This window comes from Schistocerca cancellata, chromosome 1, assembly GCF_023864275.1.
Source record: "Schistocerca cancellata isolate TAMUIC-IGC-003103 chromosome 1, iqSchCanc2.1, whole genome shotgun sequence".
NCBI classification, from domain to species: Eukaryota; Metazoa; Arthropoda; class Insecta; order Orthoptera; family Acrididae; genus Schistocerca; species Schistocerca cancellata.
The window spans coordinates 538,493,667-538,508,091 of NC_064626.1; the positions used below are offsets into that span (position 1 = coordinate 538,493,667).

Genomic DNA, 14,425 nt, shown 5'->3' on the forward strand with positions numbered 1-14,425 from the left:
TGTGTGTGTGTGTGTGTGTGTGTGTGTGTGTGTGAGTGATATCATGCAGAATACATGTATAATCGTTTTGGTATTTCTTTAAAATTTCAGGAAAATATGTGATCCACATCTCACAGCATTTGAACCAGAAGCTCTAGGTAATTTAGTCGAAGGGATGGATTTCCACAAATTTTACTTTGATAATGGTAATCACTGCTTTTTATTTGCACTTACATTAGATGTGAATCATCACTTTAAAATTAAGGAATATTTGTTTGTATATGAAATATAATCACTCTTATTTTTATTATTAAAATAATAAGGTGATAGCATGAAGGGATGCTGGTAATTATTGATACCTGCTGCCAAGTATCTTCTCCCAAAAAGCAAACTGCATGTTGCATGTATTTTCTGTGCACATTATGTGAGAAATAATTTTGCTGCTGCTTGTTTACAATTATAGTAATGATAAGTAGGTAATTCATTAGTGGCGTAGCCAATACATATGTAATATTTTTCTTCTTGATGACGTTTTCCATGCTTAACCATTTATTGTGACTGATATTAATATTGTTGAGCTTGTTTTACAACTCAGTAGTATGATTTTAAAGAAAAATACACTGAAGTTAATTACCTGATATGGATTTGCAGAATTCAATTATTAAATAGCAGTGACATATATTAATTGACTGCATCACCACTTAGTTGAAGAGGCGTGCAAGTTGATTTATTTATAATTATGTCACTTCAGACAGAAATCCACATTATCTTGCTGCACTTCTTTTTGGGGAGAACATAATCCAAATTTACATCTGAACTTCTTGATATAGGTTTTCAAGGGTTTCCCTAAATTGCATGTAGTGAATGCTTGCCTGTTCCTTTACACAAGGCTCTATCCTTCAGTTCCATTCCTTATGACTTTTACACCAACAGAATGTTGAACTCTATTTTTCTTCTTTCCTTCTTCACTTCTAAGACCTCAGATGCAGAACTGTTAGCTCATCCTACAATTATATGAGCATAAATAGAGTCATTACAAACATAAATTTATTTTAGTTAATATGTAAATGATACCTTCATTTATATCAGTGTCTTCAGTACTTGGGACATGTGATCATACTTATCAGAGTACATTCACCAGGAAGTATTTCTGTCACCCTGCACTGTGATTTTGCTGAAATGAATATTCTTGTTATTAAAATGTGTTAACTGTAAAATGATATTTAAAAATTATGTAACTAAAATAAAAATAAAAAGCTGAACTCATTTATGGTCTAAAAGTTTGTAGAACTTTGGAGAAATTGAATTAAAATTTGAAAGGTCACAAGCAAAGTCTTACTTTTTTTCATAACACAATTCTTCTTGTTTGATGTAGATTTGTTGGTCTTCTTCCTTCATTGTTTGTTTTCTTAATACATGAATAATTATCTTGTATCTATTTCTAATTGAATATGTTGTGATTTCTAATTGAATATGTTTTGATTGTTAACAGAGGATTTTTGCCCCCCCCCCCCCCCCCCAAAAAAAAAAAAAAAATCATTTTGTTTCAAATGACCCAAATCTGAAATGTGAAATATAAAAAATGTTGCGATTTCATAGCTATTTGTTTTCACTGTTGTTGAAGATAATAGCATGTGAATTTGTGCCTCAGTGAGCAACTGTCAAACTACAAATACAGAATTCTAAGATTTTTTTCTATCACTTATTACTTAGTCACCTCTAGAAAAATATGAGTTGACTGAATGCCAAGTTACACCATTGTTCAAAGTGTTTTTAGTCTGCAGGGCCCCTTATAACTTTATGAGTAAGTTGTTACAAAAATTGGAGGACTATGCCTAACAAAAAAAACTGTGGTGTTGGCTTGGCTTGGGGACAGTTGAAATATTCTTGTCTTTAAAGCAATTAAACCTTAAAAACAAAATGTTTTGGATAAATATACTTCATGTTTGTAGACTCAGATAAAAGAAATTAATAATCAGTTTTATTTTAAAAAACTTAACCTCCACATTGCCTCTTATTTGTTGTTTACTTAAGGATAAATGCATGTTTTGTGTAGCAAAAAATTCCTTTCCACTTACCTGCACTTTATTGTTGAGAGTTAAGTTACAATATAATAGACTTCAGTCTATTGCAATTTCTGTCTCAGACACCACCTAATGTGACACTGAGCATCTGTAAAAATCAGAAACAGATGCCATTTACTCCAAAAAGAGAATCTGTTAATTATTTACATATTTTGTTTGGTCTTGTTATTCATAATTTGGTACATACTTTGCACATATGATACAGGCTAGATTAGGTTTGAGGTAATAATGCAATTTATACATGTTATAATTTTGAAATAATAATTCAATACATGCTGGATATAACAACATAGTTATAACAAAAAAATAGTATGCTTAATAGTGCTTGATCAATTACACTAATGTTTCTCCAAAAACTCAGAAAAAGAATAGAAGCAGTGGTCAAGCAAATACTCTTTCACCTTCAGTTGAAAAATATACACTGTACATTTGATATCTGTTTCAAGCGGGATGGCATGGAGCTCCACAGCATAATGCCAGTATGGTATACTACTCCTTTACAAAACTTTGCACTGTCTGTATTGACATGTAGGTTGTACTTCTGCCTAGTATCATACATGGGAAAATAACAATTATCCTTGAAGCTATTTTCTTCTTTTAAGGTACTTCCTTTATCACGATTGGTATTTCATACAAGTGATTTATTGACAATCGGGAAGGTAAGAATGGATCCATCTGTTTGGTAGGTCTTGACTTCTACAATTATTTAGTTCCAGCAACAGAATATCATGATCAGTCACATCAAAATTTTTGCTAATGTCATAGAATATGCCAGAAACATCTCATTTCCTATTCTTTACAGTCATTGTTTTATTTAGGAAGGCAAATTGACTGATTTGAGTGACCTAGCAGCTCTGAATCCATGTTTCAATTTACTTATTAATATTTCTTTACTTATGAAGGCTTTCTCCTAAGAAATTTTCTAAAGCCTGACAAACTGATGGAAACTGATTGCAGTTTTACATTTGTCTCCTTTCTTGTGTGGTGTTGTTACCTGCAGTTTTCAGATTTTTGGGGAATATACCACTCATGAATTGCAGATATTTTTAGTTACTCACTATCCAGATAGAGAGTGATAATAGACTATTGCAGAGAAAATGGTAAGCAGCCGAAAAGTACCACGTGGACATTGGCAAGCCGAACACAATTTCAAAAGGACAAAACCTAAAAGAATTCAAATATGAGACACAAAATTGTCAACAGCATATGAGCAAAACCTGAATAGTAAAAAAAGGAGAACAACTAAGACAGTTGTGTTACTTTGTGTGAATAGTAATGTCAGTAACTTGAAAGCTTCAGATACATACACACAACTGCTGAGGAATGCATGCTCACGTTCCTCACTTCCTATGCCACCAGAGGGTCCTACCAACTCGCATAGAATTCACCCCACCTGTAGTGCAGCCATGAAACCGTACAACTCTGAGCAGCCAACACTAGTATGTTGATCTCAATACTGACATCTGAATCTGGCAATGACAGTAAATCCCTCCCCCCTAAATAGGTGCCTGTGTTTGAAATGACCAGACCTGAGGTTCCTCTGTTGGAACAAGGAGGATCGTTGTGCAGGTAGCCCTGCCAATGAATCCAGCTGTTTAGTAGAATGTACGAGAGTCATAATGTGTGTGTGGGATATATGAGTGGGATGTATGAGTCTGGTAAAAAGCAAGAAAAAATGTTTGTTTTGTAAACAACTCTTCTTACTTCTTGACATAGTCTCCATTAGGGATATACACTTGGCCCAGTGATCGTTCAGCTTTTTCATCGCATCAGAAAAATAGGTTCTGTCAGACTCTGAAGAATACTCATTGACTGCAGCCTCATTTGATGAAAATTTCTTCCCAGCAAGCCAAAGTTTCAAGTTTGGGAACAGGAAGAAGCCACTTGGGGCCAATCCTAGTGAGTAGAGTGAAACCAATTCATACACTTCCGCCATTTTTATTGCTGATGTGGTGAAAGAACACTATTTTGCTTGCTGAACTTGGTCTTTTTTCAGCCAGTGCAAGTTTCAAATGATCCAACATTGAAGTGTAAGAGGGTCCAGTTATGGTTCTGCCTTTTTCCAAGTAATCTATGAGGATTATTCCTTGGGAATCCCAAATAGGTGCCTATCACCTTACCCACTAACAAAATGGTCTTTGCCTTCTTTGGTGCACTTTCACCAGCCTTTCTCCATTGTTTTGTGTGCCATTTTGGCTCTGGTCTGTAATGATGGATCCAGACTTCATCAACAGTCACAAACTGTTGCAAAAAATCTTGCAAACTGCTATTAAACATCACTAGACATCCAAACATTGTACTGAAATATTGTGCCAAATGCACTTTTGGTCAACAATGTGAGGTTGGGCTGTGGTTGTGCACATAGTTTCTTCATAGTCAATTCTCCATGTAGGATATTATGCACTCACTCAGTTGAAATACCTATAGTCTCAGCAATCTTACTAATTTTTATTCACTGATCTTGCATTACCATATGATGGTGGAGAGACCATGTGAACTTCGTCCAGTTCTGTTTTGATCTGTGCAGCAGCCCAACCCTTCAAATAAAAATGTTTAATAACAGCTTGAACTCGGGTTTCTCCATTTTCAATTGCAGTTGACACTGATCAGTTCAAACAGCTGTAAAAAATGAAATGTACACTGTACATTGTTGAAATCTTTCTACAACCCCTAGAATAGTCAAGCTTACCAACTACCAAGGCACAATGAAAAAGTCCATTCCTTGGATGGAAATTTAGCAGACATATCAAACCACCCTTGTATATAGCAACTTAAGGATGTGGACATGGAGTGGTAGTGGAACAATGACGTGACATTCAGCATCCTCTGTAGACAATAATACTACTCACTAAACAACCTTCAGCCTATGTTCTACAGCAAAATAATTTCACAATGCCAGCTCTGATCCTTTTGGGAGAGTCTCCAGCCAACCACTCTGCACAGCTGACATGACTCTATGCAGGAGAGGGTCCTAACTAGTAGCCACAGCTGTTTCATGAGTGGTGATCGGAAAATCTTGATATGTGTAGGTCATCACCTCATCAAGGATTAAACACATCGCTTCCAGATGGTCAGACTCAATGTTATGGTTGGTGGAGAGCTATGATAATGCATTAGCATTTGTATGATGAACAGTGGGCCAAAACCAACTGTCATAATGGTAACAGCTCAGGAATAGAGCCCAATGTTGCAGACATTGTACTGTTTTCCCTGGAATGTGAGAATGTGGACCAGAAAGAGAAATGAGGGATTTGTGGTCTGTAAGTAACTGGAGCTTATTCCAAAACAGGAAAACAAGGAATTTTTTAATGCCATATCCAAAGAACAATGACTCCTCCTCAATTTTTGAATAATTTTGCTGTGCCTGCAAGAGCATTTTAAACACAAAAGCATTTGCTTTCTCTGCACCATCAGAGTTCGTACTTGAGAAAACTTCCCAGACCCTGTATTGTGATGCTTCAGTTGCAAAGATCAGGAGCTTGCCTTTTGTGAACATCTCAAAATATGGTCAACCACAGGTGTGTTTTCAACTGCAAGAATGCTTTGTGACACTTAGGAGACCAAATGAATGGAATTCCTCAGATGGTTCAATGAATGTGTGAGATGAGCTGCATGGGGAATGAATGTTGTATAGTAGTTCACTTTTCCCAGAAAAGACAGCAATTCTATAAAGTTTACCAGGGCCAGCAGCTTCTCAGTTGTGTCAGTGTGCTCTGCTGTTGCCATGATCCTTTTGCTTCTTAACATATGTTCCAACTACTGTACAAAGGATGCCAAAAATTTGTGACTGTCTAGGTTACAGTAGTGCCCATTCTCCAGCAGCTGCTGAAATGCTGTTTGCAAGTTTTGCTTTTCCCTAGCAGCACCCACCACTCTGATGTCATCCATATAGGTCACACACCTTGGAATACTGTGCATTAATTGCTCTTTGTACCTTTGGAAAATCCCTGGTGTGCTGAGGCAACTCCAAAAGGAAACTTCTTGTATTGATACATTCCAAAAGGCATATTTAGTACCAGGATTTTCTGCATGTCTGTGTCTTGAGGTATGCATCCTTCAGACCAGCCTTTGAAAAACACTGCTCCGCCCCTTGCTAACTTTGCTATAGTTCCTCTGGCTAAGGAATAAATGTTGTTCTAACTTCGTGCATTAATCATGGCCTTAAAATCACTGCAAATCCTGCTGACAGATCTGTTTGCTTTCTCCACACATAGTAACCACGTATTGACCAGCTGAGACTGGCACAATGACCCACAATTCCTGTAACCCATCCAACTCAGACTTCACTTCATCATGCAATGTTAACAGTAATGGCCATGCACAACAAAATTTAGGCACATCAGACTGCTTTAGTGACACACGCACTTCAGACTTTATGGCCTGACCCAACATTGCTTGGAACAAGTGCATATAATTTCTAATAATGTTTCTGAATCCTGGAATGGTACTGAGCTGGATACCAGGTTCACCTCATCCAATACTTGGAAACCAAATACAGTAAATGCATCAAAATAAAAAATGTTTACAGTTGATGGTGAAATTATGACCAACAAAGAAATTTGACGTACTATGTTCTTGTATTTTGCCCATACGGTGATTTTCCCTGACACATGGATCTTTTGCCAGCTGTATGAAATAACATGTCACTGTGGTGACTGCAGGCAGGTTGCCCAAACACTGATAGGTGTATCGGAGAAATTACAGCCTCTGAATCCGCCTGGAATTGGGCAGCAGTACTGTTGATATCCAATTAAATCAGGAGTTTATTAGCCAGTTGGCTGGGTTCTTTCAAGACTGGAGTTAAAGTGAACACTGATGCTTGGTCCAGTTCTGCTTCCCACAGTGTACTGGCAAATATTGGCGCACCAGCCTGCAGTGCTACTTTTCTGCCCAGACACATTGCTACTAAGTACCCTCACTTGGGACTGGCACAACATGTGTTGAAAGAATGTGTACACTGGCACTTCCAGCAGGCCAGATGAGACTTAAGCATCAATGGGGGCAAATCTGACACTGAGGGAGGAACTTTTATTATCATCTAAAGTATGTGATTTATGTCGAAACACGTGGCTAGGTTGTGTCTGTTTACTGAGTCCATTGTAATATACTAGGCAACAAAAAGTACTTCCTGGGCAGGACTCGCTGCCTGAGCTTCATCCAGAGGACTAAATTTCTGGTATGCAGTGGAGAGCAGGCCTAAATTATCTAAAAATTCATTTTTAGCTGCTGCTGCAGTAGCCTCAAACATTTTAGCAAGTATTTCCGATCATGCTTATTTCAGGCTTCAATGATTCCAAACCTCTAGACAGTACCTCCTTGTCCAGTGCTAATCTGACAACTATGTCTCTGATCAAAGCATATAAGACCAAAAAATTCATACATTCAAACTTTCATGTATGGGTGAATTAGATGGTCTCAGAGAAAACAGTAAGCAGCTGGAAAGAACTGAGTGGACAGTGGCAAGTCAAACACCAATCTGAAAGGGCAAAACTGAAGAGGAATTCAAATATGAAACCTAATATTATCAGCAGCATATGAACAAAAACCTGAAGAGCAAAACAAGAGGAATTACCAAGACACGTATGTCACTGTGTTTGAATAGTAGCACTGGTGACTGGAAAGCTACAGATACATTAATAAAATTGGCTGAGGAATGCATTCACTTTCCTCATTGCCTATGCTGCCAGGGATTCTTGCCAACTCATGCACTATCCAAGCTGCCTTTCATGTAGCTGTTAAACCATACAACTCTGAATGGCCAACACAGGTTTTTCCATCTCAATATCAATGCCTGAATTTCGTAATGGTACTAAAGTATCTTTGTGGCTCTACTTTTTAGTTCCTGTTTTACAGGATACATAGCACACCTGTTTCCGAATTCACTAATAAAATGGCAAGTTGTACGGCACTAATGTAAACATACTTCATCAGAGCAAGCAACATCTGAGTATGTAATTTTAATAGTCTGAAATTGGTCACTGTATAAATAGCTGTCCCATTAAAGTACAGGGTGTCGAAAGAAATTTGTTGAAAGATAAAGCAGTGTGCAGTTATGACCCCAGTTATTCTGTTAATTGCATGGTAAAATTGTCAGCCATTGCTAAATAAATCAGTTACATTCATTACATATGCTCCAACTAAATCTTAATCAATTATCTTCACGCTTTAAGAGTTGGCTGCACCTCTATACTGTAGGGCATAAATTCTTTTACTAATAAAGAAAGATTTTCAAATATGAGTACAGTTCTGTCTGTATCAAGCAAGCATTATAATGGACCCAGGCTCATTATTCATTGTGCACTGAAATTAAGTGCAAATTTCCATTTCTGAAAGTATTACATATAAATTTAGCTATTAAAAACTATTACAAAGAAAGTAGTTCTGATTTGTATCATGGAAAGATGAATACACTACTTAAAATGGAATTAGAACTGAACAAAACTCCTCTCCTTAATTGAAATAACTGCAGGGATACTTTTCATTAGACATAACATAAACCATCATAACACTGGTTCAATTACAGCATATTTCCCATAAATTTTCTGGTTCACTCAATGAAGAACACATTGATTTCTATGAAGAGAAGTTCACAAATAATGAATACAGTACAAGGGCTGTTCCAGAGATATCCAATTGGCGTATAGATAGTGACTGTTGTTTTAAACAAGTTAGTGCGGTAGAAAGTACCACCCTTATAAAGCTTAAGTTTGGAGTGTAATGATGCTACATTGTTTATTATTTGTTTGGCAACCTTCAACAGTGAATGCTCTCAGCAAATTTGTGAACATGGATAAAGCTGGTCATTGTTATGTGACATAAGGTGTGGAAGGTCTTAGTCCAACTAATGTTAAAGCTGAGCAAGATTATTTGTGAGAAAGTCTGCCATTTTGTTTACAACAGTAAAATATTGGATGACATAATTTAAGCAAAGCCCCATCTCTAACGACCTTGATCTCAGTGGAACATTAAAGCCTAATCTTCCTTCCTCCTTCCTAAAACAAGGTTGCACTAGCTGCCAAGAAAACCATCACATTAGTCAACAAAATGAGTTGACCATGGCAGAAATTTTGAATAAAATCCTCAAAATGGTACTGGATGATGACCAGCCACTAGTGTGCAAGGTTTCAGACATTATAGACATTTCAAAAAGTGCTCTACATCACATACTGAGTGAAAATTTTGACATGAGAAAGCTGTGTGCAAGATGCATGCTGCACTTACTGACAATGGAACAAAAACAGTATCATGAGGATGTTTCAGTCAAGTGTCTGGTGATGTTTTGCTGCAGTCAGGCAGAGTTTTTGTGTCAACTCATAACCATAGGTGAAGCACTGATCAATCATTTTATTCCTGGGATGAAGAAACAGTCAAAACAATGGACTGAAATTGGTGAATAGGTCCAAAGAAGATGAAGATAGTTCCATCTGCAGGCAAAATCATGGCGTCAGTTTTTTGGTATATGCATGGGATAATTTTCATTGATTATTTTCAAAAAGGAAAAGTCATCAGTGGTGAGTATTATGTCAACTTAATGCAGTGTTTTAGTGATGACATTAAGCAAAAAAGCTGCATTTAGCAAAAGAGAAAATTTTGTTTTATCGCAACAAAGCACCAGTTCACACATCCATTATTTCCATGGCCAAAACCAAAGAGTTAAAGTTGAAACAGCTCCCTCATGCAATGTGTTTGCTACATTTATTCCCCTCTCATTATTTTTTAATTCGAAGCTTAAAAAATGGCTTGGTGGTACAATATTAGCCAGAAATGAATAATCTGCAGTCAATGGCTATTTTTTTGGATATCAACACTTTTTAATATAAACAGGGTATCGAAGCTATTAACATCGCTGGGAAAAAAAAGGGTATTGAGTGAAAGGAATTTACATAGAGGAATAAAGATGCATTTTTCCAAAATTTCTGTGTTTTCTTTGTTAGGTCAGATACTTCTGACACTTGGTAATGCATTTAGGTTTTCTAATTTAAGGTACTAATTTTTTTCAGTAATATTACTTGGAACGGGTGTTTCCACAGCAGATTGTCAACAACACAGCTTTATTTCTGAAAATACAACTGTTAAGAAATGTAGAAATGTTAATGATGTATTAACATACTTTTTATTTGCGGGTAGTTCTGTTCATGTCTGACTTACACAGAGTAAACTTATCACATGTACATGACATATAATTAAAAATAAATAACTTATAAACGTAGTCGAGTCATATGGCAAATATAGGGTGAATCAGAACTCCACTGACCAAAATGTCGTGCTTGTTCAGAAATATGTTCTGAGTATTTTGGTATAAGGAACCTGAGGTCTCGAGGGGCTCATTACAGAATAATAATGTAATTATGGGTTATTCAGCTCTAGTACCAAAATTAACTTTGTTTCTGAGAAAATACATTCACAACAGTGAAAAATCCTGTAGTATTCAATCACTAAATTATAGCAACATAAAAAGTATCTTATTGTTCATGGGCATCTATATACAGATGCAAAACTACTGTGATGTAATTGCCATCACTGTGGGAACAGCTGAGCATATCATCATTGTTCCACTCTTCCATTGCATTTAGTGAACCTACACACAAAGTACAGTGGAACCTCACTTAATGAGCACCTCCCACAACACACAAATTGCATAATATTTGCTTCAAAAGGAATGTGCATTCATGTCTTACTTGTTATGGACAATGATTCTGCCCATTCTCCAGGCCTACAAGATGACCGCCTTGAAGAATTTCAATTCATCAAGATCCAATTTCTGTCTCCCAACACCACTCTGTTACTCCAGCCCATGGACAAGCAGCTTAGTTCTAACTTTAAGAAGCTCTGCCCTAAACCACTCTTCGAGCATTGCTTTGAGTTGACTGAAACTGGTAAGGGTAACAATGATATTGATGAGCTTGTGGAAGATTACAGCCAAGAAATGATCACTGAAGAGCTTACAGAGTTGCAACGTGTTTCACAGCAGGAAGTTGTGGAGAGGAGTTCAGAGGAGGAGGAGGAGGAGGAGAAGGTGGTGGTGGTGGTGGTGGTAACATCAAAGCAGCAATCTTCTGGCACTATAAGAGAAATTCTGAAGGCATGGGAATCAGTTGTATCATATATTGAAAATCATCACCCCAACAGAGCAGTGGCTGCACGTGCTAAAAATTTATTTGACGATAATGCTGTGTCACATTTTTGCCAAGTGTTGAAGCACTGGTAGAAACAAATGACTATAGATGGCTTCCTAGTAAAAAAGAAGTAGTTATGTATAGTGATTAATAAAGTACATAATACTGTATGCATAATTTACTTTGAATAAATGGCATGAAAAAGATAAAATTTTTAGTACTTTTTTTGCATGGAAGGCATTATCATATTTTACATTAATTTATATGGGATAAATTGTTTCACTCAACAAGTGTTTTGCACTATGAGTAAGATTCTGGAACGAATTATGCTTGCTATGTGTAGCTCCACTGTATGTATCAGTCAACTTCTCATTAGTTATTCTCATGTTACTGTATAGAAAACAGATCTGAGCCGTAGTAACTGCAAGTTTGAAAACCATGAGTAAAGAAAGCATTGTTGTTGTCAACAACAATTACTGTGAGTGAATGGAACAGGTTTGTTTCCAAACTAGACAGACAGCACAAACCATTGACATTGGCACTAGTGTGCAGACGTTTTGAATGTATTACTGATACAAGGCCCAAGAAATCACATAAAACATAGTTACTCAGCAATAAGCCATTGTAGACCATGGATCCCTTAATAAAAATACTCATAAAATATCCCTGAATGTCCTCTGAATATTTGTCTATGGAGTTCTGCTACACCTTCTGTATCATCATACAATGTAGTATCATAAAGTTAACTTTGTATCCCTGGAATTAATTCATTTTTTAGATATTTCACATTTCATACTCACAATACTCTTTGTGATGTATGGATCATTTGGATTTCAAAACATTTAAGTTCTCTATCCCCTCCTAATCTGCTTCCCTTCTCTCTTTTCATTCACCACATCCCCCCATCATTCCCATCCCCATCTCCTTACTTCCAGACCACACCCTCTTCCCTCTCTCACCCCTTCCCCACCTCACACCATTCCTTCCTCACCCCTTCCCCACCTCAAAGCTTCCCCTCCTTGTCCTTTCCCTTCTCTCCCCTTCTCCTCCTCTCCTCTTCCCCTGGTGGTGGTGGTTAGTATTTAACGTCCCGTCGACAACGAGGTCATTAGAGACAGAGCGCAAGCTCAGGTTAGGGAAGGATTGGGAAGGAAATCGGCCGTGCCCTTTCAAAGGAACCATCCCAGCATTTGCCTGAAACGATTTAGGGAAATTACGGAAAACCTAAATCAGGATGGCTGGAGACGGGACTGAACCGTCGTCCTCCCGAATGCGAGTCTCCTCTTCCCCTCCATATCCCTTCGCCTCCATGCCCCTTTGCCTCCATGCCCCTTCCCCTCCATGCCCCTTCCTGTCCATGCCCCTTCACCTCCATCCACCTTCACCTCCATGCACCTTCCCCTCTGTGCACCTACCCCTCAATGCACCTTCCCCTCCATGCCTCTTACCCTCCTCACTCCTTACCTCCTCACCCCTTCCACTCCTTGCACCTTCCCCTCACCCCTTCCACTCCTTGCACCTTCCCCTCACCCCTTCCCCTGATCGCACCTTCCCCTCACTCCTTCCATTTGCCCCTTCCCCTCCTTGTACCTACCCCTCCTCGTTCTGTTCCCTCCTTGCCCCATCTCCTGCCCCTGCCTTTCGTCGCACCCCTGCCCCTCCTTGCCCTCCACACCTCCTCACCATCAGCTCCTCCTTGCCCCCACCCCTCCTAGCTCCCCCAACCCCTACTCCTGACCCTTCCCCTCTACCCAGCCCCACCCCTCTTCTTAGTCCCTACCCCTCTTCTTAGCCCCTACTCCTCTCCTTAGCCCCTACTCCTCTTCTTAGCCCCTACTCCTCTTCTTCGCCCCTACCACTCTCCTTAGCCCCTACCCCTATTCCCAGCCCCCACGTCTCTTCTTAGCCCCTACTCCTCTTCTTAGCCCCTACCCCTGTTCTTAGCCGCTACCCCTCTTCTTAGCTGCTGATCCTCTAGTTAGCCCTTTTCCCTCTTCTTAGCCCTTTCCCCTCTTCTTAGCCCTTTCCCATCTTCTTAGCCCCTGCCCCTCTTCGTCACCACTGCCCTTGCCACTCTTCTTCGCCACTGCCCCGCCACTCTTCGTCGCCAGTGCCCTCGCTGCTCTTCCTCGTCACTGCCCCAGCCGCTCTTCTTCGCCACTGCCCCTGACCCTCTTCTTGGCCACTGTCCTTGCCCCTCTTCTTGGCCACTGCCTCCTCCCCTCTTCTTGGCCACTGCCCCCAACCCTCTTCTTGGCCACTGCCCTCAGCCCTCTTCTTAGCCACTGCCCCTGCCCCTCTTCTTGGCCACTGTCCCCACCCCTCCCCTTTGCCACTGTTCCTCCACTTTTCCCCTGCCTCTCCTGTTTGCCCTCACCTCTCCCATTCACCGCCACCCCTTCCGTTTGCCCCTGCCCCAAATGTTCACCCCTGCCCCTCTCTTTTGCCACCATCCCTCTCTTTTGCCTGTGGCCCTCTCTTTCCCCACTGCACCTCTTGTTCGCCACCACCCCTCTCTTTTGCCACCTCCCCTTTCCCCTGTCTTTAGCTACTTCTCCCCTTCTTCGGCATGCCCCCTCATGTCTTCTTCAACATGCCCCCTCTTCTTTGGCACATCCCATCTACTTCAGCACCCCCTCTCCTCCTCCGTGCCCACCCATCCCTTGTGCTCTCTCCTCCCCCATGCCCTCTCCTCCCCCATACCTCATCTCTTCTCATGTCTTGCCTTCTTCACCTCCTGCACTCCACAACTCTTGCACTCCTCAGTGCTTCCCAACCTTTCCAAATGCCCTTTTCTCCCATTTCCCTCTTCTCCCATATTCATTGCCTGCCCTTTCTTGCCCTCCCCGGCCCTCCCATGCCCTTGCCTGCTCTCCTCTGCCCTTGCTTGTCCTCCTTTGTCTTTGTTCACCCTCCCTGGCCCGTGCTCGCCCTCCCCTGCCGTTGCTCAATCTCCTCTGCCGTTGCTCGCCCTCCCCTGCCCTGTTCTACTCATCCCTCCCACTCTTCACCTTTCCCTCTCTTCAGCCCTCCCTCTCTTTCAGCCCTCCCTCTCTTTCAGCCCTCCCTCTCTTTCAGCTCTTCTCCTTCTCACATCTACTACTTTCCCCCTTCCCCTTCTTACCACTTCCCACTTTCTTCTCTCTCCTCCTCACTCTTCCTAGCCTCTTCATGGCTCTACTCTGCCTTCATCTTGTCTCCATAACCATATACATTCAGTGATTTTGTAGTACAGTAATTAGCTTG

At 40.1% G+C, this 14,425-nt stretch overlaps 1 protein-coding gene across 16 annotated transcripts in view; it reads left to right on the plus strand.

Moving 5' to 3' along the window:
• LOC126179628 (calcium/calmodulin-dependent protein kinase type II alpha chain) overlaps positions 1–14,425 on the plus strand; it is a 1,032,354-nt gene that overhangs the window by 1,006,162 nt on the left and 11,767 nt on the right. For all 16 annotated transcript variants that reach the window (XM_049924622.1, XM_049924624.1, XM_049924625.1 and 13 more), the window contains one exon: positions 91–185. In XM_049924622.1, coding sequence (XP_049780579.1) covers positions 91–185 — 95 coding nt within the window. The remainder of the gene's footprint in view (positions 1–90; positions 186–14,425) is intronic.